This window comes from Chelonia mydas, chromosome 1 (genome assembly GCF_015237465.2).
Source record: "Chelonia mydas isolate rCheMyd1 chromosome 1, rCheMyd1.pri.v2, whole genome shotgun sequence".
NCBI classification, from domain to species: Eukaryota; Metazoa; Chordata; order Testudines; family Cheloniidae; genus Chelonia; species Chelonia mydas.
Window position 1 is genome coordinate 238,909,977 of NC_057849.1, and position 27,875 is coordinate 238,937,851.

Below are 27,875 nucleotides of genomic sequence, written 5' to 3' on the forward strand. Positions count from 1 at the left end.
CCCTATGTGTAGTTTTCCTATCATCATCATCATCATATGGGTGGGTAAGCAGCTTTTGTGACTGTTAGTAAATTTTCATGCCAACATTAATTGGCTTGTAGAGACAAATTATTAAATGAGCTGCTTCAGGGGGCTATTGAGTTAAATACTGAGATAAGGGTAATCAGATCTCATGCTTTAGGACATCAGCTGATCACCATAAGGGTCTGGAAGGAATTCTTTCCCATCCCCATGCATAGCACAATAGGCCAAGGCTTCGTTTGGTTTTGGCTTTTCTCTGCTCAGTGGGCTTGTCAGAAGAAGGGTCTGAGATGGGCCAGGGAATCCTGTCTTCCTAGCAAATTCAAATGTTCGCTATTGTTTTCAGTGTATAAAAAAAAAGATGACTGTGGCTGACAAAACAGGATACAGAAACCAGTAAACTGACCATCAAAGCCAGAAATACTGAGTTGCTCCCATTGACCTCAGTGGGAGCAGGATCACACACAGTGGTTAAAAAATGGATGCCTCAGTGCCTGATTTACTATGCCATTGCGCTAGTTTTTTATGGAGGTGGAATGCCATTGATTTTGATTGCATTATACTGCCATTGCGAAGAGAAGAATCAGGCCCTCTGGGTTTAAAGTTTTCTTAGAAGTGGGAGGCATCCCACTGAAAATTATAGGTAACAATCTGTACTCTGTAAGTAACGGGTGTGTTCTGATGAGTGGAGACAGCCATGTGTTCTATAAAGAAGTCGATACCTCCTCAGTGAATCCCCGTAAAAGGAACTAAGTGCAGGTGGAACATCCTAACGTGATTCCTGATTAAGTATTCTGACAATTACAGCTGCCAAATATGCTAATTTGAGGAGGAGGCAATATCTTTATGCTCAGCCTGCGTGTCACCACTCTTAGGATCTCTGTGTGGTATTGCTACTGTCTATTATTTATAGGATGGCATATATGGGCATGGTACTTGACAGAGAGATAAGATGTGACCCAGAATCTGCTCCCAGTTTACACCCGTGTCAGTCCAGGATACCTTCACTGAAAGCAATTGCATGCCTTGGATTCGCACTGGAGTAACTGAGATCACAGCCTGGCTCAGTGTCCCTGTCCCAAAGCGTTCATGGTCTAACTGAATCCTGAGATCCTTACCCCGTTATAACTCAGATTTGACTTGGTCTTTACTCAAGCAAACTCCTGTTAGAGTCAATAGTGACTGAATAAGAACCCCAAAACGTGGCACTGTGTTAAAACAGCCTAATGGTAAGGAAAGACCAGGGTGCAGAGTGGGTCACAGAGATGATGGTTTCCCGCTACTGTTGTGTGTCTCACCAGCAGTTCAAAAAGAAAACGTGTTATCTCTGTTTCTACAGCGTCTAGGTGTGCTTGGTGATTTGCGTGCATAGGGAGACAGGAAGTGATACATGCCTGCACGACTGTTGCCCTTTGATGCAGCTCATCTACCTGACGTGTTAACACTGCTGGTTTTCCTCTTTCTCCACTTTAGGGTGAAGTCCTGGGCAGATGCCTTTGGTGGGGAGATATATTCCATCATGACAAAGTATTCAGGCTCTCTCCTGTTACAGAAGGTAGGCCATACCTGCAAGGAGCTTTGCTGGTTTCAGATTTTGTGTCTGTGTGCGTCTGTGTGTGTGTGTATATGTGTGTGTGTCCGTCCGTCCATCCTGGGGATCGATTGTAGAAGGGCAACACTAGGAAATCTTCACTAACTTTCAAGACCATTTGGATTCATTTCCCAGTCCCTCCCTCTAACCTTCATTGGTCCAGGTGGACTTTGCACCTCTCTCTGATGCTTTCATTGGCTCATTAGCCACTTTGGACTCAGAATTGCCCTCCTGGCTTTTCATACTGTCCATGGGCACTGTTCACCTTTCTCCTCTGACCTCATATCCACCTATTTCCCCTAATGACCATATTCACTCTTCTCCTCCCTTCTTAACTGCATAGCCATCTACTCCCCTGCCTGCTCACTCTACTCCAATATTTCCTTCCTCTCCGTTCCCTGGGCTTTCCCAACTGGGGCTCTCTCTTGTTTATTTGTACTTCCTCATCTATCTTCCTCCCGCTGTTCCACTGAGTCACTTCCGTCTCTTTAAATCTTGCTTTAAAATCTGTTTTTCCTCTGTAGTTTAGGGCTGATTCTCTGAAGGGCGTTGTGATGCCAGTTCTGAAAGCTGCTGTATACAACTAGATTGCCTTGGAATAAAGAATGGCTCACCCTAGCCTGCCCGTCATACACAGTTCTTTAATCCATGCCCCTGCAACTTCAGCACAGGAATAGCAACTTTCATACCCTCCGCTTCTTGAAATTCCAGCTGCTAGGAACATCCTCACTGGCAGCAGCTGGCAAAAATGAGTCCAGCTCCAGTGACTTCAATGGCGTTTGGCCCATTTGCACCAGCAGAGAATTTGGGCCATCATGTTTGATTTGCTCAGTCCATGAGCTCAGGCAGGGAATGTTGGAACTGGAGAAGCACTGCAAAAATCTGTCTCACATTTTTGCTGGAATTAACCAGTTATGAACCAGCATGTAATTATCTGAAATAATGAGCTTGCTTTGGTCAGGCCAGGTCCTCTTTTGTTTTCCATGAACTCTGGAGCGATTGAGTTCTGATGGCAGAAGGCTAATTTGAAGGGTGCATGTGTGAGTCTGCATGGGAAGTTGTATATTTTATATGGAACAGGCCAGTGCAGGAGATAGATGGTGGTGGTGGTGGGGGATGTTCATTGAAATTGCCGGGGGACAGAGTTCTCGTCAGAATCCTGGCAGGGAGACAGTTCCATGAGCCAGATAAGTAACCAATCACACATCTTCATGAACTCACACACAGTGACTGTGCATGTAGGTAGGGTAGGCTTTAGCATGGAGAGCAGCGAGCACCAGACCTGCCTCTTGATCATTGCCATTCCCTTGGCTCTCATTGCCAAAGAGTGGGAGGAGGGAGATTCTCTGTTCTGATTCAGATCTTCCTTCTGTGAAAACTAGCCTCTTTCCATATGGCCACACTCTCTGCTGGCTGCCAACGATTCATTTGCTTGGATGGCCTCTGTACATAGCACTGAGGGTGGGCCTTTGAAAGTGCTCAGCACTTGCCTGTCCCTGCTCCCAGTGAAGCTAACGGTAAATTGGGGAGCAGGGTTCAGCCAGTGCTGAGCATTGTTGAAAATCACCCCCGAGTGGCTGCATGAGCCTGCTGGTGCAATCAGTCTCCCTGTGTTCTGCTTCCAGGCAATAGGTGTCCCTGGAGCCCCTAGTGGATGACGGATACGGAGCCTGGTTATCATCCTCTTCACCCAACCTCCCATGGGACTCTGCCCCAGTTACGCCCCAGTAAATAACCCATTGCTGGGAATAGGGAGAAGTGAGAGTAGTTTCTATACCAATTTCTATATTGTAGAAGGGGCTAGTGCTAAGATGCTGTGTCATGACGGCATCTTTTGTGATAGTGGAAGGTGTTCAGTGCAAGCACACCCCGTAACCTGGGACACCATTGCTTTCCCTGCCTGGTTGCTGTCCCTGTGCACTATAGACAGCTTGAGGAGGGGAGGGGAGGGGCGGGATGATCACGTGCACCTTGCCCTCTGCCCTGTGTGCACAGCTGCAAGCACAGTTTTACCAATCAGCCTCTTTTTGGTGCTGCTGGAGAGGGCATGGCTCAGTACGAGCACTGTAGAACCCATCTGAGAGGATGTATTCTCTTTCCTCGCACCTACCTTCCATTCTCTCTCCTACTTCCCTGCATCTTCTCTTTGTGCCAAGCCATAAATTGCCCTTCACTTCTTCTACCTGTTTACATTTTGCCCTCTTTCTACTGATTCAGCCACTCCTGTGCTCCAGCTACAAAAGGGACAGAATGTTGTTCCATTCACACTTCCTCACCTTTCTACTGGACCCTCCGGAAACTCCTTCTCCAGTGTGCTCCCTTCTGTCTGATGCAAGAACAGATTCCCTCTGTGCCTCCTTACCTGTGCTTGTCTGATAAATGTCCTCTGGTCCTTCAACATGAGTCATCTACACTGACCATTAATTAGTTCTTTTCATGAGGAGCATACATGTGCCACACTGGACTAAAATGCATTCAGACCCTTCATTGCCCAATTCTTACCCAGCCATGGTGTGATACCAAAACTGGCTGAAGCCTGGCCTTTAGTAGCAGCGACGATGGTTACACCTTGCCAACTTCTACAGTGTCACCAGCTGATAGAACCAGCTTCTGGCAGGTATCCAAGTTCCCTTTGGACCTAGTTTCTATTTGAATGGCTTCTCTATTTGCTTTCTGCTGGGACCTCCATCTCCTGCAATGTCACAGGGCATTTGCCCCTTGTCACGATCTTCATGGAAAGATGGCAGGTATGAATCTTTCCATAGGGTTCTATAAGCTTCACCATCTCTGTTAAGGACTGTGAGAAAATGCTGCAGCCTTTGTCTCCACTGCTCCATCAAAACAATCCAATAATGCTCTTGCAGCTATTTCTCCTCAGAAGTTAAAGGCTTCCACCTTCCTTAAGGTCAGAAGTCAGAGGGGTTGTTTCTTGACAAACCCAGTGTTATGAGAGGCAGTGTGGGCTGTGAAAGGCAGTGTGGACAAGTTACTAGGACACTGCCCTAGGAGCCAGGACAGGTAGGTTCTAGTCCCACCTCAGCCATTGGCCCACTGGATGACCATTCACCTCTCTGTGCCTTTATTTCCCCTTTGTCTGTCTTGTCTCTTTAGACTGTAAACACTTTAGGAGAGGAGCTGTACAGAACCTAGCACAACAGGGCTCAGAGATGCTGCTTCTAATAGCAGTCACCACATTCAGATGGTCAATAAAAGATTGCACCAAATCCAGCAAAATTTTACGTGTGATTCTCTCAGAGACGAGACGATTGATTTCTGACTGAAAGGCAGTTTGATTCTGACCAGCAAATCAAGCCCAGGATTCATGCAGCGGCGGTGGCACCCATCTTTCCCTGGTAGGCTGATAGAGGAGCACCCCCACGCCCACGAATAGCCACATTTCACCGGCCCCAGTCAAAGATCCTGAGCGGTGCACTGATAGAGAGAAGGAGGTATCTGCCTCTCTCTTGTGCACGATGCAGACCTGCTGCACTGAATGCAGATGGACTGTGCTTTGCTTGAAATGGAATTCTCGATGTCAGAGTGAGACACTGCTTCAGCGGCATCTCAGGGGAAGAATGCTCCTCACTGAGTCACCATTGTCACTTCCTGCAGGACCTGCAGGGCCGGCCCACAACATTTTGGCACCTGAGGCAGCGAGCTCAAATGATGCCCCCATGCCTCCTCGCTTGGGCCAAAACTTTGAAAGGTCTCAATTATGCCTTCTTCCTGTTCTACTCCTCTCATGGTCCTGCTCTGCTACCTACCCCAGTAAAGGAGAACTAACAACTTAAAATGCCTTGTTCAAAAATTTTAAGTAACACTTAACTTTCAAATGCCTGAACAGCAAATGTAACTTTTCTTGTCTGCATAGTAAACACTGGCATTTTTATCTGTTTGAATAATGAAAGTGGTGCTTTCCATGCCTTCTTGGTTGCAAAGATTTGAACTGCTTCCTGCTGAAGGTCCACAGTCTGGGCCAGCTTATGCTCTATTGAGATGGTTGCAAGGCCGACCAGCCTCTCCTGTGTCATTGTGGAGTGCAGATGTGTTTTTATTAACTTCACCTTGGAGAAGCTGTGTTCTCCACTGGCAACTGTTACAGGATGTGTTAGAAGTATGCGCAGAGCAACAAAAGCATTTGGAAAGAGGGTGGTCATCTTATTTGTGTACATATATTCCAGAACAGCCTTTGGAGTTGATCCTGCTGAAATGTATCTTGAAAGGGCTTTCAGTTCATCACCTAAATCACTCGCATCAATATCGCGCATGTCATCATGTGTCACCCTGTCTCTAGTGCCCTGTATTGCTGGTGTAGGTCTTCTTCAGGTATAGTGAGGACTTTTGGAATATCATACAACATCCCAAATATACTGCTGTGTTCCTTGAGCTGCATGAAACGTTCATCAACTGACTGTATTGCACAATCTAGCATCTGGTTAAAGAATTCAACTTTGAATTGTTGTTTGGGGTCTCTTATGTGATTATCCCATATCTCGTAATCAAAATGTCTTCTTCTTCGGTGACTCTTGTATTCTTGAATGGGTGGGAAAATAGCTTCAGTGTGAAGTTCCTCTGCCAACTTCTGTGCACTCTTCAGAATGTTTTGAAATCCCTCATCTGACCAGTAAGACTGTAGGTATGACTTTGCTTTGTCCAGTTGTTCCATGGCCCCAGATATATCAAGGTCAACACCTTGGAGTCTCTTGCTTACAACATTTATTTCAAACAATATGTCATGCCACAACACTAAGCCACACAGAAATTTGAAGTTATGTATGTTTCTTGTGATTTCATTTCCCTCTGCCACTGTTCTCCCATGAACAGTTCCTGTCATAGCATTATCCTCCATAAGGGCAACTATGGCATCATCTATCATCCCAATTTGGTGTTTGATAGGCTTTATCGTCTCCACTCGACTTTCCCATCGTGTGGCACCTCAGTGTCAGAGAGGATGTTCCGAGATGTTGCTTCAAAATTTGCCATCGATGAGTTGATGCAGAGAAAAATACATAGATGCTTTGAATTACATTAAAAAATTCAGCAGCCTCACTAGAAGCTGATGCTGCATCACTGACCACCAAGTTCAATGAATGAGAACTGCATGGGACAAAAAAAGCTCGAGGGTTTAACTCTCGGATCTGTGTCTGCACTCCTCTGTTCTTTCCTCTCATGTTGGCACCATTATCGTAGCCCTGACCTCTCACGTCAGCTATTGCAGTTCCCGTATCTTCCAGCTTTGTAAGAAGCACATTTGTCAGACCAGCTCCTGTAGTATCATCAATGTCAATAAATTCTAGAAAATGCTCTCGGACAGTCACCATTGAAGGGACATTTTCACTAGGTTCTGTTGTTGTTACAAAATGCACCATTAAAGTCATTTGTTCCATTGGCTGATGTCAAGTGTTCAGTCCAGAATAACAGAGTAATAGCTTGCTGACTTCAGATCTGCCACAATCTTCTGTTTAACCAATTTATTTGAGCATAAGCTTTCGTGAGCTACAGCTCACTTCATCGGATACATACTGTGGAAAGTGTAGAAGATCTTTTTATATACGCACAAAGCATGAAAAAATACCTCCTCCCACCCCACTCTGCTGCTGGTAATAGCTTACCTAAAGTGATCACGCTCCTTACAATGTGTATGATAATCACGTTGGGCCATTTCCAGCACAAATCCAGGTTTTTTCACCCCCCGCCCCCCACAAACCCACTCTCCTGCTGGTAATAGCTTATCTAAAGTGACCACTGTCCTTACAATCTGTATGATAATCAAGGTGGGCCATTTCCAGCACAAATCCAGGGTTTAACAAGAACGTCTGGGGGCGGGGGAGGTTGGAAAAAACAAGGGGAAATAGGTTACCTTGCATAATGACTTAGCCACTCCCAGTCTCTATTCAAGCCTAAGTTAATTGTATCCAATTTGCAAATGAATTCCAATTCAACAGTTTCTCGCTGGAGTCTGGATTTGAAGTTTTTTTGTTGTAATATAGTAACTTTCATGTCTGTAATCGCGTGACCAGAGAGATTGAAGTGTTCTCCGACTGGTTTATGAATGTTATAATTCTTGACATCTGATTTGTGTCCATTTATTCTTTTACGTAGAGACTGTCCAGTTTGACCAATGTACATGGCAGAGGGGCATTGCCGGCACATGATGGCATATATCACATTGGTGGATGTGCAGGTGAACGAGCCTCTGATAGTGTGGCTGATGTTATTAGGCCCTGTGATGGTGTCCCCTGAATAGATATGTGGGCACAGTTGGCAACGGGCTTTGTTGCAAGGATAGGTTCCTGGGTTAGTGGTTCTGTTGTGTGGTATGTGGTTGCTGGTGAGTATTTGTTTCAGGTTGGGGGGCTGTCTGTAGGCAAGGACTGGCCTGTCTCCCAAGATTTGTGAGAGTGTTGGGTCATCCTTCAGGATAGGTTGTAGATCTTTAATAATGCATTAGAGGGGTTTTAGTTGGGGGCTGAAGGTGACGGCTAGTGGCGTTCAGTTATTTTCTTTGTTAGGCCTGTCCTGTAGTAGGTGACTTCTGGGAACTCTTCTGGCTCTATCAATCTGTTTCTCCACTTCCGCAGGTGGGTATTGTAGTTGTAAGAATGCTTGATAGAGGTCTTGTAGGTGTTTGTCTCTGTCTGAGGGGTTGGAGCAAATGCGGTTGTATCGCAGAGCTTGGCTGTAGGCGATGGATCGTGTGGTGTGGTCAGGGTGAAAGCTGGAGGCATGTAGGTAGGAATAGCGGTCAGTAGGTTTCCGGTATAGGGTGGTGTTTATGTGACCATCGTTTATTAGCACTGTAGTGTCCAGGAAGTGGATCTCTTGTGTGGACTGGACCAGGCTGAGGTTGATGGTGGGATGGAAATTGTTGAGATCATGGTGGAATTCCTCAAGGGCTTCTTTTCCATGGGTCCAGATGATGAAGATGTCATCAATATAGCGCAAGTAGAGTAGGGGCGTTAGGGGACGAGAGCTGAGGAAGCGTTGTTCTAAGTCAGCCATAAAAATATTGGCATACTGTGGGGCCATGCAGGTACCCATAGCAGTGCCGCTGATCTGAAGGTATACATTGTCCCCAAATGTAAAATAGTTATGGGTAAGGACAAAGTCACAAAATTCAGCCACCAGGTTAGCCGTGACATTATCGGGGATAGTGTTCTTGACGGCTTGTAGTCCATCTTTGTGTGGAATGTTGGTGTAGAGGGCTTCTGCATCCATAGTGGCCAGGATGGTGTTATCAGGAAGATCACCGATGGATTGTAGTTTCCTCAGGAAGTTAGTGGTGTCTCGAAGGTAGCTGGGAGTGCTGGTAGCGTAGGGCCTGAGGAGGGAGTCTACATAGCCAGACAATCCTGCTGTCAGGGTGCCAATGCCTGAGATGATGGGGCACCCAGGATTTCCAGGTTTATGGATCTTGGGTAGTAGATAGAATATCCCAGGTCGGGGTTCCAGGGGTGTGTCTGTGCGGATTTGATCTTGTGCTTTTTCAGGGAGTTTCTTGAGCAAATGCTGTAGTTTCTTTTGGTAACTCTCAGTGGGATCAGAGGGTAATGGCTTGTAGAAAGTGGTGTTGGAGAGCTGCCGAGTAGCCTCTTGTTCATATTCCGACCTATTCATGATGACAACAGCACCTCCTTTGTCAGCCTTTTTGATTATGATGTCAGAGTTGTTTCTGAGGCTGTGGATGGCATTGTGTTCCGCACGGCTGAGGTTATGGGGCAAGTGATGCTGCTTTTCCATGATTTCAGCCCGTGCACGTCGGCGGAAGCACTCTATGTAGAAGTCCAGTCTGCTGTCTCGACCTTCAGGAGGAGTTCACCTAGAACCCTTCTTTTTGTAGTGTTGGTAGGGAGGTCTCTGTGGATTAGTATGTTGTTCAGAGGTATGTTGGAAATATTCCTTGAGTCGGAGACGTCGAAAATAGGATTCTAGGTCACCACAGAACTGTATCATGTTCGTGGGGGTGGAGGGCAGAAGGAGAGGCCCCGAGATAGGACAGCTGCTTCTGCTGGGCTGAGAGTACAGTTGGATAGGTTAACAATATTGCTGGGTGGGTTGAGGGAACCATTGCTGTGGCCCCTTGTGGCATGTAGTAGTTTAGAAAGTTTAGTGTCCTTTTTCTTTTGTAGAGAAGCAAAGTGTGTGTTGTAAATGGCTTGTCTAGTTTTAGTAAAGTCCAGCCACGAGGAAGTTTGTGTGGAAGGTTGGTTTATTATGAGAGTATCCATTTTTGAGAGCTCATTCTTAATCTTTCCCTGTTTGCTGTAGAGGATGTTGATCAGGTGATTCCGCAGTTTCTTTGAGAGCATGTGGCACAAGCTGTCAGCATAGTCTGTGTGGTATGTAGATTGTAATGGATTTTTTACCTTCAGTCCTTTTGGTACGATGTCCATCTGTTTACATTTGGAAAGGAAGATGATGTCTGTCTGTATCTGTACAAGTTTTTTCATGCAGTTGATAGAATATCCCAGGTCCTGTCATTATGCAAGGCACTGCATTTAGCCGTATGGAGTGGAAATCTATCTACTACCCAAGATCCATAAACCTGGAAATCCTGGGCGCCCCATCATCTCAGGCATTGGCACCCTGACAGCAGGATTGTCTGGCTATGTAGACTCCCTCCTCAGGCCCTACGCTACCAGCACTCCCAGCTACCTTCGAGACACCACTAACTTCCTGAGGAAACTACAATCCATCGGTGATCTTCCTGATAACACCATCCTGGCCACTATGGATGTAGAAGCCCTCTACACCAACATTCCACGCAAAGATGGACTACAAGCCGTCAAGAACACTATCCCCAATAATGTCATGGCTAACCTGGTGGCTGAATTTTGTGACTTTGTCCTTACCCATAACTATTTTACATTTGGGGACAATGTATACCTTCAGATCAGCGGCACTGCTATGGATACCCGCATGGCACCACAGTATGCCAATATTTTTATGGCTGACTTAGAACAACGCTTCCTCAGCTCTCGTCCCCTAACGCCCCTACTCTACTTGCGCTATATTGATGACATCTTCATCATCTGGACCCATGGAAAAGAAGCCCTTGAGGAATTCCACCATGATCTCAACAATTTCCATCCCACCATCAACCTCAGCCTGGTCCAGTCCACACAAGAGATCCACTTCCTGGACACTACAGTGCTAATAAACGATGGTCACATAAACACCACCCTATACCGGAAACCTACTGACCGCTATTCCTACCTACATGCCTCCAGCTTTCACCCTGACCACACCACATGATCCATCGTCTACAGCCAAGCTCTGCGATACAACCGCATTTGCTCCAACCCCTCAGACAGAGACAAACACCTACAAAATCTCTATCAAGCATTCTTACAACTACAATACCCACCTGCGGAAGTGGAGAAACAGATTGATAGAGCCAGAAGAGTTCCCAGAAGTCACCTACTACAGGACAGGCCTAACAAAGAAAATAACAGAATGCCACTAGCCGTCACCTTCAGCCCCCAACTAAAATCCCTCCAACGCATTATTAAAGATCTACAACCTATCCTGAAGGATGACCCAACACTCTCACAAATCTTGGGAGACAGGCCAGTCCTTGCCTACAGACAGCCCCCCAACCTGAAACAAATACTCACCAGCAACCACATACCACACAACAGAATCACTAACCCAGGAACCTATCCTTGCAACAAAGCCCGTTGCCAACTGTGCCCACATATCTATTCAGGGGACACCATCACAGGGCCTAATAACATCAGCCACACTATCAGAGGCTCGTTCACCTGCACATCCACCAATGTGATATATGCCATCATGTGCCGGCAATGCCCCACTGCCATGTACATTGGTCAAACTGGACAGTCTCTACGTAAAAGAATAAATGGACACAAATCAGATGTCAAGAATTATAACATTCATAAACCAGTCGGAGAACACTTCAATCTCTCTGGTCACGCGATTACAGACATGAAAGTTACTATATTACAACAAAAAAACTTCAAATCCAAACTCCAGTGAGAAACTGTTGAATTGGAATTCATTTGCAAATTGGATACAATTAACTTAGGCTTGAATAGAGACTGGGAGTGGCTAAGTCATTATGCAAGGTAACCTATTTCCCCTTGTTTTTTCCTACTCCCTCCCCCCCCCCCCCCAGACGTTCTTGTTAAACCCTGGATTTGTGCTGGAAATGGCCCACCTTGATTATCATACAGATTGCAAGGAGAGTGGTCACTTTAGATAAGCTATTACCAGCAGGAGAGTGGGTTTGTGTGTGGGGGGGAGGGGGGGGTGAAAAAACCTGGATTTGTGCTGGAAATGGCCCAACTTGATTATCATACACATTGTACGGAGAGTGATCACTTTAGATAAGCTATTACCAGTAGGAGAGTGGGGTGGGAGGAGGTATTTTTTCATGCTTTGTGCGTATATAAAAAGATCTTCTACACTTTCCACAGTATGCATCCGATGAAGTGAGCTGTAGCTCACGAAAGCTTATGCTCAAATAAATTGGTTAGTCTCTAAGGTGCCACAAGTACTCCTTTTCTTTTTGCGAATACAGACTAACATGGCTGTTACTCTGAAACCAATCTTCTGTTTGACTTTTGTTGCCAGTAACTGAATGATCTCATTTTGAATTGTTTTTCCAAGGTAGTGCTGTGTGTACATTTCTTGGGTGGTGACTCTTCTCAGATGTTCCTGGAGTGCAGCATCAAACTCAGCCATCAGCTCCACAATTGTAAGGAAGTTTCGATTGTTTGGCACATACAACTGATCTGCAGTGCTACGCAGTGCTAGGTTTTGGGTAGCAAGCATTCTCACAATGGCAATGAGCCTTTTCAGAACATTTTGCCAGTAAAGAGACTCTGATGCAATCTTCTCTTGATGCTGATCATCTGTGATGGCCTTTAACCTTAGTCTCATCTCAAGCTCTTTCCACCTGTGGAATGCTCTCTGGTGATTTGCTGCCTTCTCATGGATGCCAGATTTCTAGCCAGATTTTTCCATTCTTTTGTTCCTGTAGAACCCAATGTGGCTGGAACATTAGACTGGAAGAGTTTGCAACAAAAACAGTATGCAGCATTCTGGGGTTTTGAGTACATAAGCCATGGCCTCTCCACTTTGTCACCATTGGGGATTTCACACCAGTAACATGTTGGATGGAAACTTCTATTTTCATTCTCTTTGGGGAACATGAAGTTTTTCACTTGCTGTGGTCCATGCAGTCCAAGGAAGTCCCTCAGGTTACTGCTCAAGTGGGTCCACAGTCCTGGATCATCTAGACTTCAGGAACTAAACTCAGCAGCAGCTGTTCCTTGCGCCTCCACCACACTCTTCTCTGATCTACACTTTTCTTCAGGAATGTGCATGGTTACATCCATTTGAGATGGAGATATGGATTCTGCAGTAGCTGCCAGGTTACCTGCACTCTGACTAACTGGAAGATCAGGCATCTCCTCACCACTCGCATCCTCACTGGGGCCGTAAAGCTCACCATGAACATTTCTGTCTATGTATCTCAGGAGAGCTCCTTCCTGCTTAGATAGAAAAGCTTCCTTTGCTTGCTTTCTTTTTCTGAATGCTGCCCCAGAGGGGCATTTTCTTCTTTCACTCATGACTGCTGTTCTGTGCCAGCTATAGTGGCTCTCAACACTCAATTAAAGGAGACAAATAAGCAGGGCTGGTAGCAGGGCCTGAGTGAGGGAAGATATCAGCGTCTTAAGGGCTTAACTGGCTCCTACTAGTTCAGTTGACTGCCTGTTCTCCTCAAGTGGGTTCAGGGAAGCAGCAGGAAACAGGAAGCTCCCTGAGAAGTTGGTATTAATCAGTCCAGGCTCCTGGGGGTGGTAGAGAAGTACATAAGAGGCTGCTCCTCCTCTCTCTCCCTGCAGCTCTTGCTGCTTTTTGTTATTCCCTCTCACCCTTTCTCCTGCCTGCCTGTTATGTCTCTTGTGCCCTCCTTCCTCCAGCACAGCACTCCACCATCTCTGTGCATCTAGAGCAGAGAGAATACATATGCACCAGCAGCAGACACAATTTTCTACACTCTGGGTCCTAGTGGCACGCCCCCTCCCCACCCCACAGTCTGGCACCTGAGGCGGCCACCTCAGTTCGCCTTATGGTAAGGCCAGCCCTGAACCTGGGTTCGATTTCTGATCCAACACAGCCCTGCATACTCTCTCTTTCTCTGAGTCATCTCCTCAAGTCCATTTCTTACCCAGTTTAGACTTTACTAGAGAAATACACATGCAGCTCAGACAAGTCAGAATTACCCCTCCCCCCTTGCTCCCTCTCGAATCCTATTTATTTTTCCCTCTCATCCTGGGGTTTTCCCCTCTCTTCCTGCTGTGCCCATTTCCCCAGGTCTTTCCTCATCCTCTATCCTGTTAGGAAACTCTAGATCAAACACCATCTTCACTAATAAGCTTCTTAAAGCAGATAAGCTTGAAGGACTTCAATCTGCTTGACGCTATAGCTGTGGAGAGAGAGAGAGAGAAATTTCATGAGGCTAAGATCAGGTATCCTCCTAATGCAGTAATGTGAACAAACCTCACGGTCTTGAGGTAGGTGAAACTTGTTTTCAAAGAGGCCAGACCTACAAAGAACTTTGATGTAATTTGGCAAACGCACGCACGCACACACACGTGCACCCAGACTCAGGTTATGTTAAGGCAATGAATTTGAATGCACAGAAGTCAGAAAATTCAAATACAAGAGTTTCCAAAGCAATGTTATCGTATTTGAGCTACATGGCACATTTCACACATGAAATATTTTGGCTTGCTGCTACATATACAGCATTATAGGTATTTGGGGCGCTTTGCAGACAAATACAAGGACAGGTCCCTTCCCCAATGGATATATAATGCAGAGGCCAGATCCTGGAATTTTTTCTCAATGTTTGCTCACTCCTCACTCAGGCAAAACTCTTACTGAAGTCAATGGGAGTTTAGCCTGTGTAAGGACATAGTAAAAACCTGAGTAATAACAATAAGGACATCAGAATTTGGCCTTGCATTAGGAGCTTGATATATTTACAGTGTAACTAAATTCCTGTTGCTATTAGCACCATAATTTTTCATTTCCTGCCTTTTCTACACTTAAATCTTCTAATTAACTAACATTTTGCATGGAATTTCATTGGCAGTTTTTCTTGCTTTTGTTGTTTTAAAGAGAGGAAAACTAATAAGGCATTCCTATTGCAACCCACACCCTCTGCTTCCAATCCTACTGGATACCTCCAACCTGCACCCATCCCACAAGGTCCAGTAAATCCTTAGGCTATGTTAGAATTATGATGACACCAGAAAGCAACATGGAGCCCCATTCCTCAGCTAGCAGTGAGCCAGGAACCAGCCAGGACATGGTCATGGCAAATTTTACATAGCCACTAAAGGATGCTTTAAAATTGCTTTACTCTGGTCTGCTGAACTCTCCACTGCAGTGCATTGGCTCTGCTGTGGATACAGTGGCAAAGCATACGTCTTCTTTACCGTTAGTGGTTCCTTTTCTGTGAGCCCTATTTTGAAGACTCAAATGGGACTTAAATGGTTCACAGGCCTTTTGTGTTCAGAGAGGTGAATTTCATACAAATTGCTTTCACCCAAAGAGAGAAATTACTTTAAATTAGTCATTTATTTTCTTAAGAGTAGTAAAAAATGTGTGCATTGTGCACTAAGTAATACTTTCTAATTCCTGATAACTTCTAGTAATTAGATAAAAAAGGCTAGTTCATTCCCCCCCACTGAAAAATCCATGGGAGGAGAAAGCATAGCAGAAGGCCCAGAAAACTCCATGAGGCTGACAAAGTACATTTGAAGGACATAAAAAATCCCAGCTTTGTTTCACTATGGCTTGTCGAGTTTGCCGGCTATATAGTCTACCAGCTGCTCTCTGTTATACAACAGCCACATGGCCACTGCTGAGAATTTCAGTGATCACAGAACCCAGCCACATGATGGAAAACTTGGTTGTCCATGCTCTGGAGGACATGTGGATCAGGATTTGACCCTAAGTAACTGAATTACTTACTATTGTTTTTACTAAGAAAAAAGAGATCAATGAGGGTGAAATCCTGGCCCCATTGAAGTCAATGGAAAAACTGCCAATGGGCCCAGGATTTCATGCTTACTATATTTAGTTAATTAAAAATTGCAAAATAACTATGTTTCCTCGAACCTATTCCTGGTTTCCTGTGTGGCTAAACCCCCTGTTGGCTTCAGCTGGAAATAAGACTGAGTAAGAAGATTGCTAAATATTGCAGAATGGACAAATTAAATAATGAATGTTAAGTGATTTTGCTGGGTGAGGATGGACTGTCTTTCTCTGACTTAAGTAGTGGCACTGTCAGTGAGTTATGCAATGCTAAGTACTTCAGTGGACTAAATTTCATGGAGGTTGGAACAGGAACATATATTTGGCAATGTAAATCACTTCACAGACACAGCAAAGGAGACAGAACTCTGGGTCCTCAGCCTTCCCCACTTCTGCTTAAGGAGAATCCCAATTAGTTGTTGTTGTTTTAAAGGAAAGTAGACTCTTTTTCTGTTTGTGACTTGTATGCAAGCAACTTATCGGTTTTTCTTCTGGTGGTGGGGCTTTTTGTTGTTGTTGGTTTTGACTGTTTATTATTGAAAATTACTTGCTGAATAATTTCAGCAAGTGAATCTGGGTTGATATTTGATAACCAAGATTCTAAATGTGATCTGTGTTGGTTAGTTTTGATTGGACACAGAAATCTACCTAGACATTTATAGTGCACTTATCACTATGGTAACTGATCATAATACCTGAGGTTGCATGGCATTATTTGTGCTTCCTACTCGAAGGATGTGAATAGTCTTTCAGCAAATAGTTTCTAAGCGTCCTATTAAAATTCACTGTTTTCATCAACATTCTGGCCAGTAAAATTATGTGCTAGAATATTTCCTGGAACGTGAACACAAAGGTGTATGAGCACAGCCCCAGTGAATTCATTGAAATAGCCAGCTGCTAATGTTGTGCAATATTCTCCCCACCCCAGGGAATTCTAAGGGTTGAGCTGTGCACACTGTGTGTGGCTGGGCTCTTACTGTGCACTGTGGCTGGTTATTGATATCCTTTTAACCTCTAATCACTAATATGGCAGAAGCATGTTCAAAATAACTGACAGGAGAGGCAAAGTGCTGTTATTACCCTGCTAGGGCTAAAAGGCTGCTGTTCAGCCCTGTGCTGTTGGGAACAATCACTGCTCCATCCTGCACCACCCCAGTGTATCCACGGCTGATGGTGTTTTCTTTGCGCAGAGCATGCATGCAAGTGCTAGTATAGTTTCCCCAGCGGTCTTGCATTCCAGGGAGAGATTACTCTGATCTCACAGAGGAGGCCCTGATTAAAACCCCCAGAGTGGCAGAGATCAGCTTCTCTGTGGATGAAACTATGACACAGTTAAATGGGACAGGCTGGCAGCCGCTGGGATGAGTCCGGTGGTCTCGTCATCATCCAGGGTCTTCCGTCTGTGGGCTGTAAATCCCCTGTTGGTGGTGTTGCTGTGCTAACGTTTGGGATCATCCCTCCCCCATCCAGTCCGGCTACCCAGCAGCAGCAGCATGGATGCAAGGGCTGGAGTTTTTAATCCAGTAAAGCCTTGCTCTGTTAATCATGCCAGACAGAACTAGCAGCTTCCGCACGTGCCTGCCGCAAGCTGGGCATGATTCTATTTCTGTCCTACCTCCTCAGCCCTGTCCCTTCCTCTAGGCGTTTCAGACTCCACATATGCTCAGCAGCCTTCTCTAACGATGAGTGAGCTTGTCTAACAATAGGAGCCCTGGTTGCTTATCCCAAAGACGTCCAGACTCCTCTCCACATCTTCTAATTAGAAAGGACCACCAAATCTTCTGCCCCCCGCTCATTTTGTATCGTGCTGGGGAGTTAACCTCAGGCTGAGAGCATTGGTGCGCTGCCAATATTTTAAGAAGGGGCTCTCACAAAACTTTCTCCATGTAGCCTGTTTATAAATCCTGTACATCCGGGGGCGAGGGCAGGATGCACATACTCCAAAGAGAAAGGCTGAGGGACTAAGGGAATCTATTACTTTGTTTTCCCGCTTAAACCAAAACAGTCTCATCCCCATCACCACTAGCGGGATAAGGGCTCTGTCCTTTTTGACAGAGGTTAATCACATTGTCTCCTTTTGCAGTTTGTTTCCCTTCCTGCTCCCATCTGGTCTGCTCCTCTTTCCTCGTTGTTTTTAAAGAGAAGACATAAGGACTACCTCATCTAACATGGAAACTGCAGGGGCGATTTAGGCACGCACAATATAATTGCCCAGTTTGGAATTTGGACAGACAACTGGGGGTTAAACCCCTATTTTGGATCAAATGTCAGAAAATCTTGAATGACTATGAAGTTGTCAGGACTTTGTCCCAGCCAGTGGAGGGCATACCCAGCTCTAGTGCTCATTAGCCCCAAGGCAGGGAATTGGTTCAGCACAGACTCTGGAACTCAATCACCAGCACCACTCCCTGCACCCCCTGGGTTTGTCTTGGAGGTCTCCCAAGTCCCATATAAGCTCTGATAAGACCCAATCCTCCTTGGCTTGTGAGAGTTGACAAGAGCTCAGCTTGAGGTGGCATGGTGGCGGGTATGCATGGCACATATACAGTTATCATTGATGTACATACACACACTGGCATGTTTTCAAAACTTGGCTTCCATTTTGCACAGCTTGCAGCTGTGAATAATCACAGGCACATTTTTGCATGGGTGATCATTTGCTGGTGCAGCTGAGGTAATGCAGACAACTACAAGCACCTGATAGCACCAGCAAATCAGTTACTTATGCGAAGAGGTCTAAATTAACTGCATTATGCACCAGTTATTTGCACAGGCCCAACTGTATGGAAGAAAGGGGAGGCATAGAAAAGGCCAGATGAAAATCAGGACCACCCTTTAGATCAGGGGTGGGCAAACATTTTGGCCCGAGGGCCACATCGGGGTGCAAACTGTATGGAGGGCCAGGTAGGGAAGGCTGTGCCCCGCAAACAGCCTGGCGCCCTACTCCATTTGCCCCTTCCCACTTCCCGCCTCCTGACTGTCCCCCTCAGAAGCCCCCACCCATCCAACCCCCCGCTGCTATTTGTCCCCTGACTGCCCCATCCTGGGACCCCCCGCCCCAAACCGCCCCCCCCGGGATCTCACCCCCTATCCAACCCCCCTGCTCCCTGTCCCCTGACTGCCCTGACCCCTAGCCACACCCCTGCTCCCTGACAGGCCCCCCGAGACTCCCACCCCCTATCCAACCCCCCTGTTCCCCACCCCCTGACTGCCCCAGAACCTCCATCCCCATCCAACCACCCCCTGCTCCCTGTCCCCTGACTGCCCCCTGGGACCCTTTCACCGCCACGCGCATGCCGCAGCCGCCCCCTTACCATGCCGCTCAGAGTGGAAGGAGCTCGCTGCCCGCATGGCAGCATGGCTGTGGGGGAGGGGGGACACCGGGGGAGGGGCTGGGGGCGAGCCTCCCCGGCCAGGAGCTCAGGGGCCAGGTAGGACGGTCCCACAGGCCGGCTGTGGCCCACGGGCCGTAGTTTTCCCACCTCTGCTTTAGATGCATCTCTCTCCAGTAACTAGAATGCCCAGCTAATGTAATTGATTCACAACTTTCCTAGTGAATCTTTTATTCAATGAGGATTTTCTCCTTTCCTTCGGCCAGAAGTACAAAGACGTGGAGCCCACTCTGAAGATCAAGGAGGTGGATGGCTTGGAGCTGGTGAAGAAGTTCTCAGAGCAGATGGAGAGCATGTTGCGCAGAAAAGTAGAAGCTGTTGAGGTACAAACTTTATGGGGAAATCCCCTTCTGCCCACCAGAAAACTAGAGACACTGAAGGCCAAATTTTTAAAGGTATTTAGGCACCTAATGATGTAAATAGGCTCCTAGTCGGAGTTACAAAGCACCTAGGCACCTAACTTCCATTGAAATCAATGGGACTCAGGTACGTACGTGCTTTTGAAAATCCCACTAGGTGCCTGTCTGCATCTTTAGGATCCTAAATACCTCTAAAAATATCTGGTCCTGATTTCCCTGCAACTTTTAAGCTATGCAGGTATAAAGGTTATACAAGGAGTTCATTGCCCATCCAAACAACAGCTGGTGCCTCTTGACTCCATCTGTTGTTATGTAGCCACTAGCAAAAAGAAAGTGGCATACAAGCAGAGGAATAGTAGCTTCTACCTCAGCCAGGGGTGAAAAATAAAAGAAGTAACTTGCTAGCTTCAAAATAAGTATGAGAAAATGAACATTCATTCAACAGATCCAGGGCTAACTCTCCAGAAGGTGAGACCCCTGCCCTGTGCAGCGCACACTGACTATTGAAGAGTGGCAGCCTGTTTGAACACTGGGTGGCCCAATGTGGCATACTGTGACTATTGTCGCTGAGCAATATGGACTGTGAGTTGGACTCTTGCAGCTGCTTGAGAATGTGTATTGTGCACATTAGTTGCTCTCTGATTGGGTGAGGTTCTTTGACCTGTGTTATGTAGGGAAGTCAGGCTAGAATCTTGATCATAATGGTCCCTTCTAGTCTTAACATCTATGAATCTGGTGTGTGCCAGTGTATTTACCCTAATTTTAGAAGTGCGGATCCATAGTCACAGAGTCCTGGCTCCCTAAAAACAATTTGGTGTAAAAAAGTAAAGATGGGCCAAAACCACAATGTTTGGATCTGGATCAACAGGCAAGTTTGGGTGTGTTCAGGTCCAGGGTTTTGGTTTGACTCATTAGAGAGCTAGGGACTTTCCATGAAGTTTAGACTCAGATCCAAACTTGGATTGCCTTATTAAGGCCCGTAACACAGCTGCAGCTTATTGTGCAATGTTGTAAATGTGGCTGCGTTTGAGCCGGATTTCATCTTAATCTAAACAAATGATCAGCTGATGCCCTGAAACCTGAGATTTGATAATGCAGATGATTATTTTAGCTTCCATAGCTGGCAAAGTTTACAAATGGTCATAACATTTCCCGGACTTTTTACAAATCCAGTCATCACACTGTTTGTCTCAGTTCCCTTTATGTTGGTGATAGGCTGAAGCTGGATTGGCTCTGGATTATCTTTTACACAGGGCTCCTGTTAAAGTGGAATGAAAACTTCTGTTGTTTTTCTGAATAAAAGTCTCTCTCTATGAATATGCTCAGTGCCATGGTACTCATTGTCTGGGGGGGACAAAGTCTTAGGAATGAGTAGCTGTGAGTACACTCTCCAGATTTGAAACTTGCTCCAGAGAACTTTAGTTCCTTTATTGGATGCAGGGGAATTTGTAACCTCCCTTAGCTTCCTCTGCTGTGCTGAACTAGATCTAAAGTCCGAGTCACTGGGTTTTTCAGTATTTTGTGAACAATTCATGCTTCTGAAAAGACTTGTCCAGTGTTAGGGGGCTTATTCCTTCACACACTTATGTCCCTGGTCCTTCTCGCATGAACAGAGAGTAACAATACCTGAAGTCCAAAGGTGCAAACAATTCGATGTTTATTGGGATGAACTTCCAGCAAGCATGATTCCAGTTTCCTTCCTTAGTGTCCCCCTTCCCAGCTCTGACACCACAGAGCCTTACCTGTTTCCCTGTTCCCATTCCCCCGCTTAGCAAAACGTGATTCGAATTTCCCCACCCCCATTCCCTGTTCCCATTCCCCCCCACGCCCACTTCCTGATTGACTGCAGACTATATAGTAAAACTTGAGTTCTGCTTAGCTATACCTTAACCAATCATTTTCCTGAAATTTAACTAACCAATCCTAATCATGTTATAACGTGATTATTTAACCAATTATATCCCACCACCTTAATTAGTTTACACCCAGGAAAATTAATTATACAGCAGACACAAACAATCACAGAACCAGACAGAGATTATACAGACAAAACAATAGGGAAATGGGGACTACAATGATAGAACAAACACAGAAATGAGGATTTCACATCCCAGCTATTGATAAGTAAGTTCTTGCCAGTCAGGATGCTATCAAACTAAGTTTCCTTTTACATTTTCTAAGCACTTCCCTTTCTCTGGAGGTGATAGGCACTATCAGAACAGGATTGTATTCCTAACAGCTCAATAGCACCTTATTTCAATGTGACTAGCATTCGCTTCCCAGCTTATGGCTGCCTCTGCTGTTTAGCCAAAGACTTTAGCCTAAGAACAGGGCCTCAGACTGTCACAGTACGAGAAGGCCCTTACACGGGCAGACAGTGATTTTGATTCTTTCTTTTATACCTCTATAACTAGCTAAGTGATAAGAATACACCTAAATTCTTAGAGTATAGGCCTTTACAGGCAGGCCTGAATATCTATATCCTAACACCCAGTGTTTCCCACTCATCCTCCCTTTGTGTGTGTTTGCATTAGAGGCTGGTGGAAGCAGCGGAAGACGCAGATCTGAACCATGAATTCAACTCCTCGCTGGTGGTACGTTCATATCCTTCAATGACAAAGCCCTGATTCATGTGACAGGGAGCCTCGAAGGAACTGGCCAATAGCCAGGCATGTCTGCCAATCCCAGGAGAGCCTAGCTATCTAAACATCCCATTCCTAGGCATGCTGGGAATTTCCTTGCCTTCAGAGCACCCACTAGCACACTAACAACTCACTCCTGTCTCATTAGGAGTCATCCTTATTAAATAAGTGATTCCCATGGCAGGTCCAGGGCATTATGGCAGCTCCTCACCCTGCCACAGTGGTAGTAAACTCATGCTGAAGAGCATCCTTCAGATTCTTGCTACACATGCTGGTGGCAGCTAGGGATGTTGCAGAAAGAAGGGTGCTGACTCCTTCCACTCCAGACTCCTTGGCACCCCCAGCTGTGGCTAACTCATGGGATGCCCTTAAAGGTGATCTCCAAAGGAGGATCTCCCATGTGCTATGCCATCCTGAGAGAAAGGGATGCATTGAGATCAGCAGGAGAGGAAGAGGAGTTTTAACAGGGGGAATAACAGGGACTCCGAATGATGGATAAGTGGAAATTCTCCGCTTCCTTCTGGATTGGTATATTCCACTGTGAACCTCACTTCTTGTCATTTGGCTGTAAAAGGCTGGTGGTGCTGGTGAGTTGATCTGATCACAGACTGGCAGGCTTGAAAATGACTACCAGGCAAGAGTGATGAATTGGCCATTATCTATTCTACTGGAGCTACCTGAACACATCTGTCAAAGAGGGCGGGGTGAAGGATTAAAGAACAAGGCTACATCTATACTGCACGCTTCTTTCAGCGGCATGTAGCATATGTACTCAGGTAGTCCCCCTAGCACGGGTTTAAGTAGCAATGTAGATGGTCAGGCATGGCTTAGTCAAGGTGTACAGATACACCTGAAAGGTGTGGGCATGTACCCAAGTACATGGCTTTCTACTTGCCCAAGCCATGCCTTCCCATATGCACTGCTGATTTTAGCTGCAGGAAAAGGCTTCAGCAGTGGGGAAAATCTCTGGCAGCAGGGAGGCAGCGGGGAAAGGCTCCAGGAGTGGGGAAAGGCTCTGCAAGCTCCCTGCTGCTGGAGCCTTTCCCCATTGCAGGGAAGGATTCTGGCAGTGGGGAAGGGCTCCAGCGGGCGGGAGGCAACGGGGAAAAGCAGGGACAGATAATTTTTTTCTGGCAGTACAGATAATGAACTCTCTTGCTGTCTTTTCCCTTTCCTCTGTCTCATTGCTCCTCATCAACAGTTTGATTACTACAACTCTCTCCTGATTAATGAGAAGGATGAGAATGATAATTACGTGGAGCTTGGAGACGAATTCATCCTGGAGCCAAACGAGCATTTCAATAATCTGCTGGTGAACACAACGTACAGCGATGTGCAACTCCCAACCAATGTCTACAACAAAGGTAAGAGGGCTCTTACCTTGACTTCCCAAGCCTGTGAGGGGAACCTGGGAACTACAGGCGAATACCAACACAAATAGGAGGGCGGGAAGTGAAAGATAGAGAATAAGGGTTGTACTATGACTTTAAGACACTGTCCTTCCGGTGGCAGTGGGGAGCTCTGGGAGGCGTCGTGCCTCCTGCAGCAGCATCATTGCAATTGTGCTTGGTGTCCTCCCCTCCTTGTGTGTCCACACATCTGCCAGTTACAATCTGGCCTTAAATCAGGAGCTGGCCTATCTCTATTGGAGTTGGCGGGCGAGCTCCTGAAACATGGGGCTGCATAGTCCTTACAGGCTGAGGCTCTTGACGACAATGGTCTTAAAGTTGCTGCCCTCTTCTGTTGACATATCAGGCTGCCTCCAGCCACTGGCTCTGTGCCTGCCAGACCATCAGTCCTTCTCCTTGTGTACATTTTGGCAGGAAATGCTCCCTTACTTCTGTCTTAGGTTGGGCTCATCTCCTGTGACTGTCTGTATGTGAGCTCAGTGAAGCTACAGGAGCAAACAGAGGCAGGTGGTTACATCATTACAGGGCCAATGCAGAGAGAGAGGTTTTTTTCTCCTAAACATTTTTAAATGAATTTCATGCTGAGCTGATAGCCCTAGGGACTATAATCTGGGGCACAAAAGATCCATGTGTTCCATAAACACCCGTTCGCTGGGAGGCCTCCAATCCAACTACTGACCATACTCAGCCCTGCTTAGCCTCTAAAACCACATGACTTCAGCTACTTAAACTAGGTCATCTATCATCATGCAAGCATCCAAGCCTCTAGCCCAGTGATACTCAGACTGGGAGCTGCAAGTGCCTCTTTAATGTGTCTCCTGTGGCTCTTTGCAGCACAGTTGGTATAGGTACTTCCACCTTTTCATTTTCTCTGTATGTATAAATATCTTCTTACTATATGTTCCATTCTATGCATCTGATGAAGTGGGCTGTAGCCCACGAAAGCTTATGCTCAAATAAATGTGTTAGTCTCTAAGGTGCCACAAGTACACCTGTTCTTTTTATTAAAACAGTGTGATTTAATTATTAACCAGTCTAAGTTAGTAACCAGTCATGAAGCTTTTACTCTGTTACTAACCAATTGTAGTTGGTAAAATAATAATATTTGGTCAGCCATTTTGCTGTGAGAATAATATATATTAAATAAAACAATGAATTCACATCACTGTGGCTCTTTTGTGTAATATTGGTTGCTAATTTGGCTCCTGAACCTCTGAGGTCTGAGTGTCACTGCTCTAGCCCTTCACTTACAAACACTCGTGAGTCCCATGATTTATTTGGCCTACAGTGATTCCCTTTTAAAGCTTCGCTATCATTATTTGTTATGCTGTTCGATTTAGAAATTATATACGCCACTGCAAAGTTGAAAAGCTTAAGAGGGTTTTATTGCAGAAAGAGGGTTTTGATCAAAGCTTCCCTTGTCCTGTTGCGGCTGCTCCATTTTACCCTCTCTGGTGCTGGAGTAGATACCACTACAAGCTGTCTCATGTCAGCCTCAGATGTCTTATGTAAATTTTCAGATTTACACAGGTGTAAGTGAGATCAGGGGTCCAGGATCAGAGATCAAGCGTTGGGGGAGAAGCAGAGACAGAGGAATGGAATGAAGAAAACCAGGGGAGAGAGGTCCAAACAGAGAGTAATAGGAGAAAGAGGGAGGGCTTTTAAATCTAAGGGCTTGTCCACACTGGGTAATTGCATCATGTTAGAACATGACTGGAGGAGTCCTGATAACTAGCATGCAATGTTAAACACTCACTGTAACCTGGGACTGTCATGTTTAACATTGTTTCAGCTGATTGGGCTACCACTGCCCGCTGGTATGATGATATGACGCAACAATTCCTGTCTATACTGAGTGCTACATTGTATTTAACCTTGAGTTAATTACCATAACCCCTTGGGATCCTGTTCTAACTTGATGTAAATCACCCAAGGTAGATAAACCCCAGAAGAGGAAGGGAGATGATGCGTGACCAAGCAGAGTTAACTTGTGATTGCTTGTGGTGACTTACATTCCAGGATTTGCTTGAACGGTGAAGACAATTCCTCTTGCAATGTTTGTTTTAAAGCCAGTTTCAATAGGATATTTGTCATCATGAAGGGAGTGGCAGTAGTGAGGAATACATGTTGTAATTGTGTTCAGACCATGAAGAATCATTGTATGTAAAGGCTCCATGCTGTCTGGGTCTTTCTCTTTGTTCCCACCACTCTCCTCTACACTGTGCTTTTTTTCCCCCTGTTGCACCCTTTCTTCCCCTCTCCCTATGTTTCCTGGCTCCGCATTTCCCCACAGACCCTGGCATATTGAATGGAGTTTACATGTCAGAAGCCTTGAATCCTATTTTTGTGGACAATTTCCAAAGAGACCCAACACTGACCTGGCAGTACTTTGGCAGCTCCACAGGATTCTTCAGACTTTACCCAGGTAAAGAGGCTCAGCATTCCTAGCCCTTTCTCTAAAAATCAGGGCAAAATATAAAACACACCAGGGAAGGGAACACATTGATACAGAACCTATTCTGGGAAGCCTAGGGTTAGGGGGATCACTGCCTCCCATTGTAGAATAGTAAGTATGGATTACATATGGGTCTGGGATTGGATTCCCCAAAAGGGAGACTACTTGGCAATAACCAACAACCACAGGTTGCCTGAGCTGATTGAACTGGGATGGCGTGCACCACAGGCACATTCCTCTAAAAGAGTAACACTGGTGGCAATAGAAGACTCTCATTCTCTAGCCACTAGCTGCCCTACAGGGGGGACAACACAGCCAGTGTGTTGCACCTGTGACACAAAGGTATTCGGCTTGCCTACCTGCTCTTCCAGCTGACGGCCTGCTGTAGCGCCATCTGCCCTGAGAAATCCACGACAGAGCCTTTAGTGCTCAATCTGGGCCACACACCTATCTCTCCTACTTTTTAAGATTCTCAGCCCTTCTGTAAGAAAAAAGATACAATATTGCCAGCCTCAGGAGATCAAATATCATCAGTCAGTTCCCCCCCCCCCAAAATCATGAGATTGGCCCCCCAAAAAGATTATATTATGGGTTTGGTCTGTCTTTTGATTGTTTTGAACTCCCCCTGCCCATCACCAGTGTGTGCGTGTGTGTGTGTGACAATCAGTGTTGCCCACTCTCCCATATGTATTGGGTAAGGGGCAGGAGCTTACACCCCCACATCTGCCCAGCAATTAATTCTGCCCTGGTCCAGCCCTGCTCTGCTCCTTCTGGGATTCTTCACCCTCTCTCCCAGGCCTGTGGGGTGGAGATAGCAGCAGTGTGCTCTCTCCCTCTTCCAGGCTGTGGGGAAGGAGTTTAGCTCGCCCATCCCCTCTTGTGAGAATGGTTGGGCTGCTGGTGAGAGGGGGAGGAGCTCTTGCTTTAGCAACTCTAATTGGTTGCTCAGCCCCAGCAGGCAGGCACACAGGGCAGGCAGCCAATCGAGGGCTCAAATTCACTGGAGACTGGAGCTTCTCACATCATCGCCAAACTGGCTTCAACCTCAGCCAAAATCACGTTACTCGTCAAAAAAATCACGAGAGTCAGCAGCACTGCAGATATTGGAGAAAGCTGCATACAAATGGTATAAAGATGATAGTAAATGCACTCCCTCCCCAATTTTTAAATGTTCCTGAGAGCACCAGGCACAGCCCAGTGACATTTTGCATAAAAATTAATCAACACATTCGAGGGAATGTGTGGAGGCCAGAAATTAAGTTAGGAAAGCTTTGCGTGTATTTATCCAACGTGCCTGCTGCTATAACGGCTGGAGCTCTGCTGTTGGCTGTGGGAGTCACATGACCCTGTGAACTAAAATAGTGAGGACTCAGAGCTAAGGATAATTGAAGGTTTGGTACCTGCAGAGGTGGGGGGCCAAGGCCTGTTTTCCTGAGTGATTAAGCCACTGAATCCTCCTTTTGCTGCTCTGTTCAGGGATAAAGTGGATGCCAGATGAGAATGGAGTGATCTCCTTCGACTGCAGGAATCGAGGCTGGTGAGAGATTAGGCCCTGTCATCTTTTTCTTTCTCTCGCCCTCTTTTTCTTCTCTTCTTTTGGAACTTTGATTGACCCTTGTCCTGATTTTTGTCCCACTCCTTCCTAGTGTGGGCTACAGAGATCTGAATGGGGAGTGCACAGACATCACAGTCCAGTGTCTCCAGTGGGGAGTCTAATCAGACCCTCTGTTGCACGCTGCTCCTGGGAGAGAGAGGGGATAGATAAACTAGTGTTTATGCAATCACATTGTATCATACTGGATTAGAGAGTGTTGTCCATCCCCTTCCAGCACCCCTCCCTCCCTCTTGGGGTCTAACGTCTCATATGGAATCACCATCAGTGACTCCCTTCTTTATCCCCTCCACTTTATGAGACTGCAGCCAATGGGAT

The 27,875-nt window shown here is 46.0% G+C and overlaps 1 protein-coding gene across 5 annotated transcripts in view; it reads left to right on the forward strand.

The window, feature by feature from the left end:
- The window catches only part of CACNA2D4 (calcium voltage-gated channel auxiliary subunit alpha2delta 4), a 203,355-nt gene that overhangs the window by 30,940 nt on the left and 144,540 nt on the right, over window positions 1-27,875 (forward strand). For all 5 annotated transcript variants that reach the window (XM_037877774.2, XM_043540197.1, XM_043540189.1 and 2 more), the window contains exons 2-7: window positions 1,495-1,576; window positions 19,287-19,403; window positions 21,974-22,033; window positions 23,283-23,445; window positions 25,784-25,915; window positions 27,422-27,482. In XM_037877774.2, the coding sequence (XP_037733702.1) occupies window positions 1,495-1,576; window positions 19,287-19,403; window positions 21,974-22,033; window positions 23,283-23,445; window positions 25,784-25,915; window positions 27,422-27,482 (615 nt within the window). The remainder of the gene's footprint in view (window positions 1-1,494; window positions 1,577-19,286; window positions 19,404-21,973; window positions 22,034-23,282; window positions 23,446-25,783; window positions 25,916-27,421; window positions 27,483-27,875) is intronic.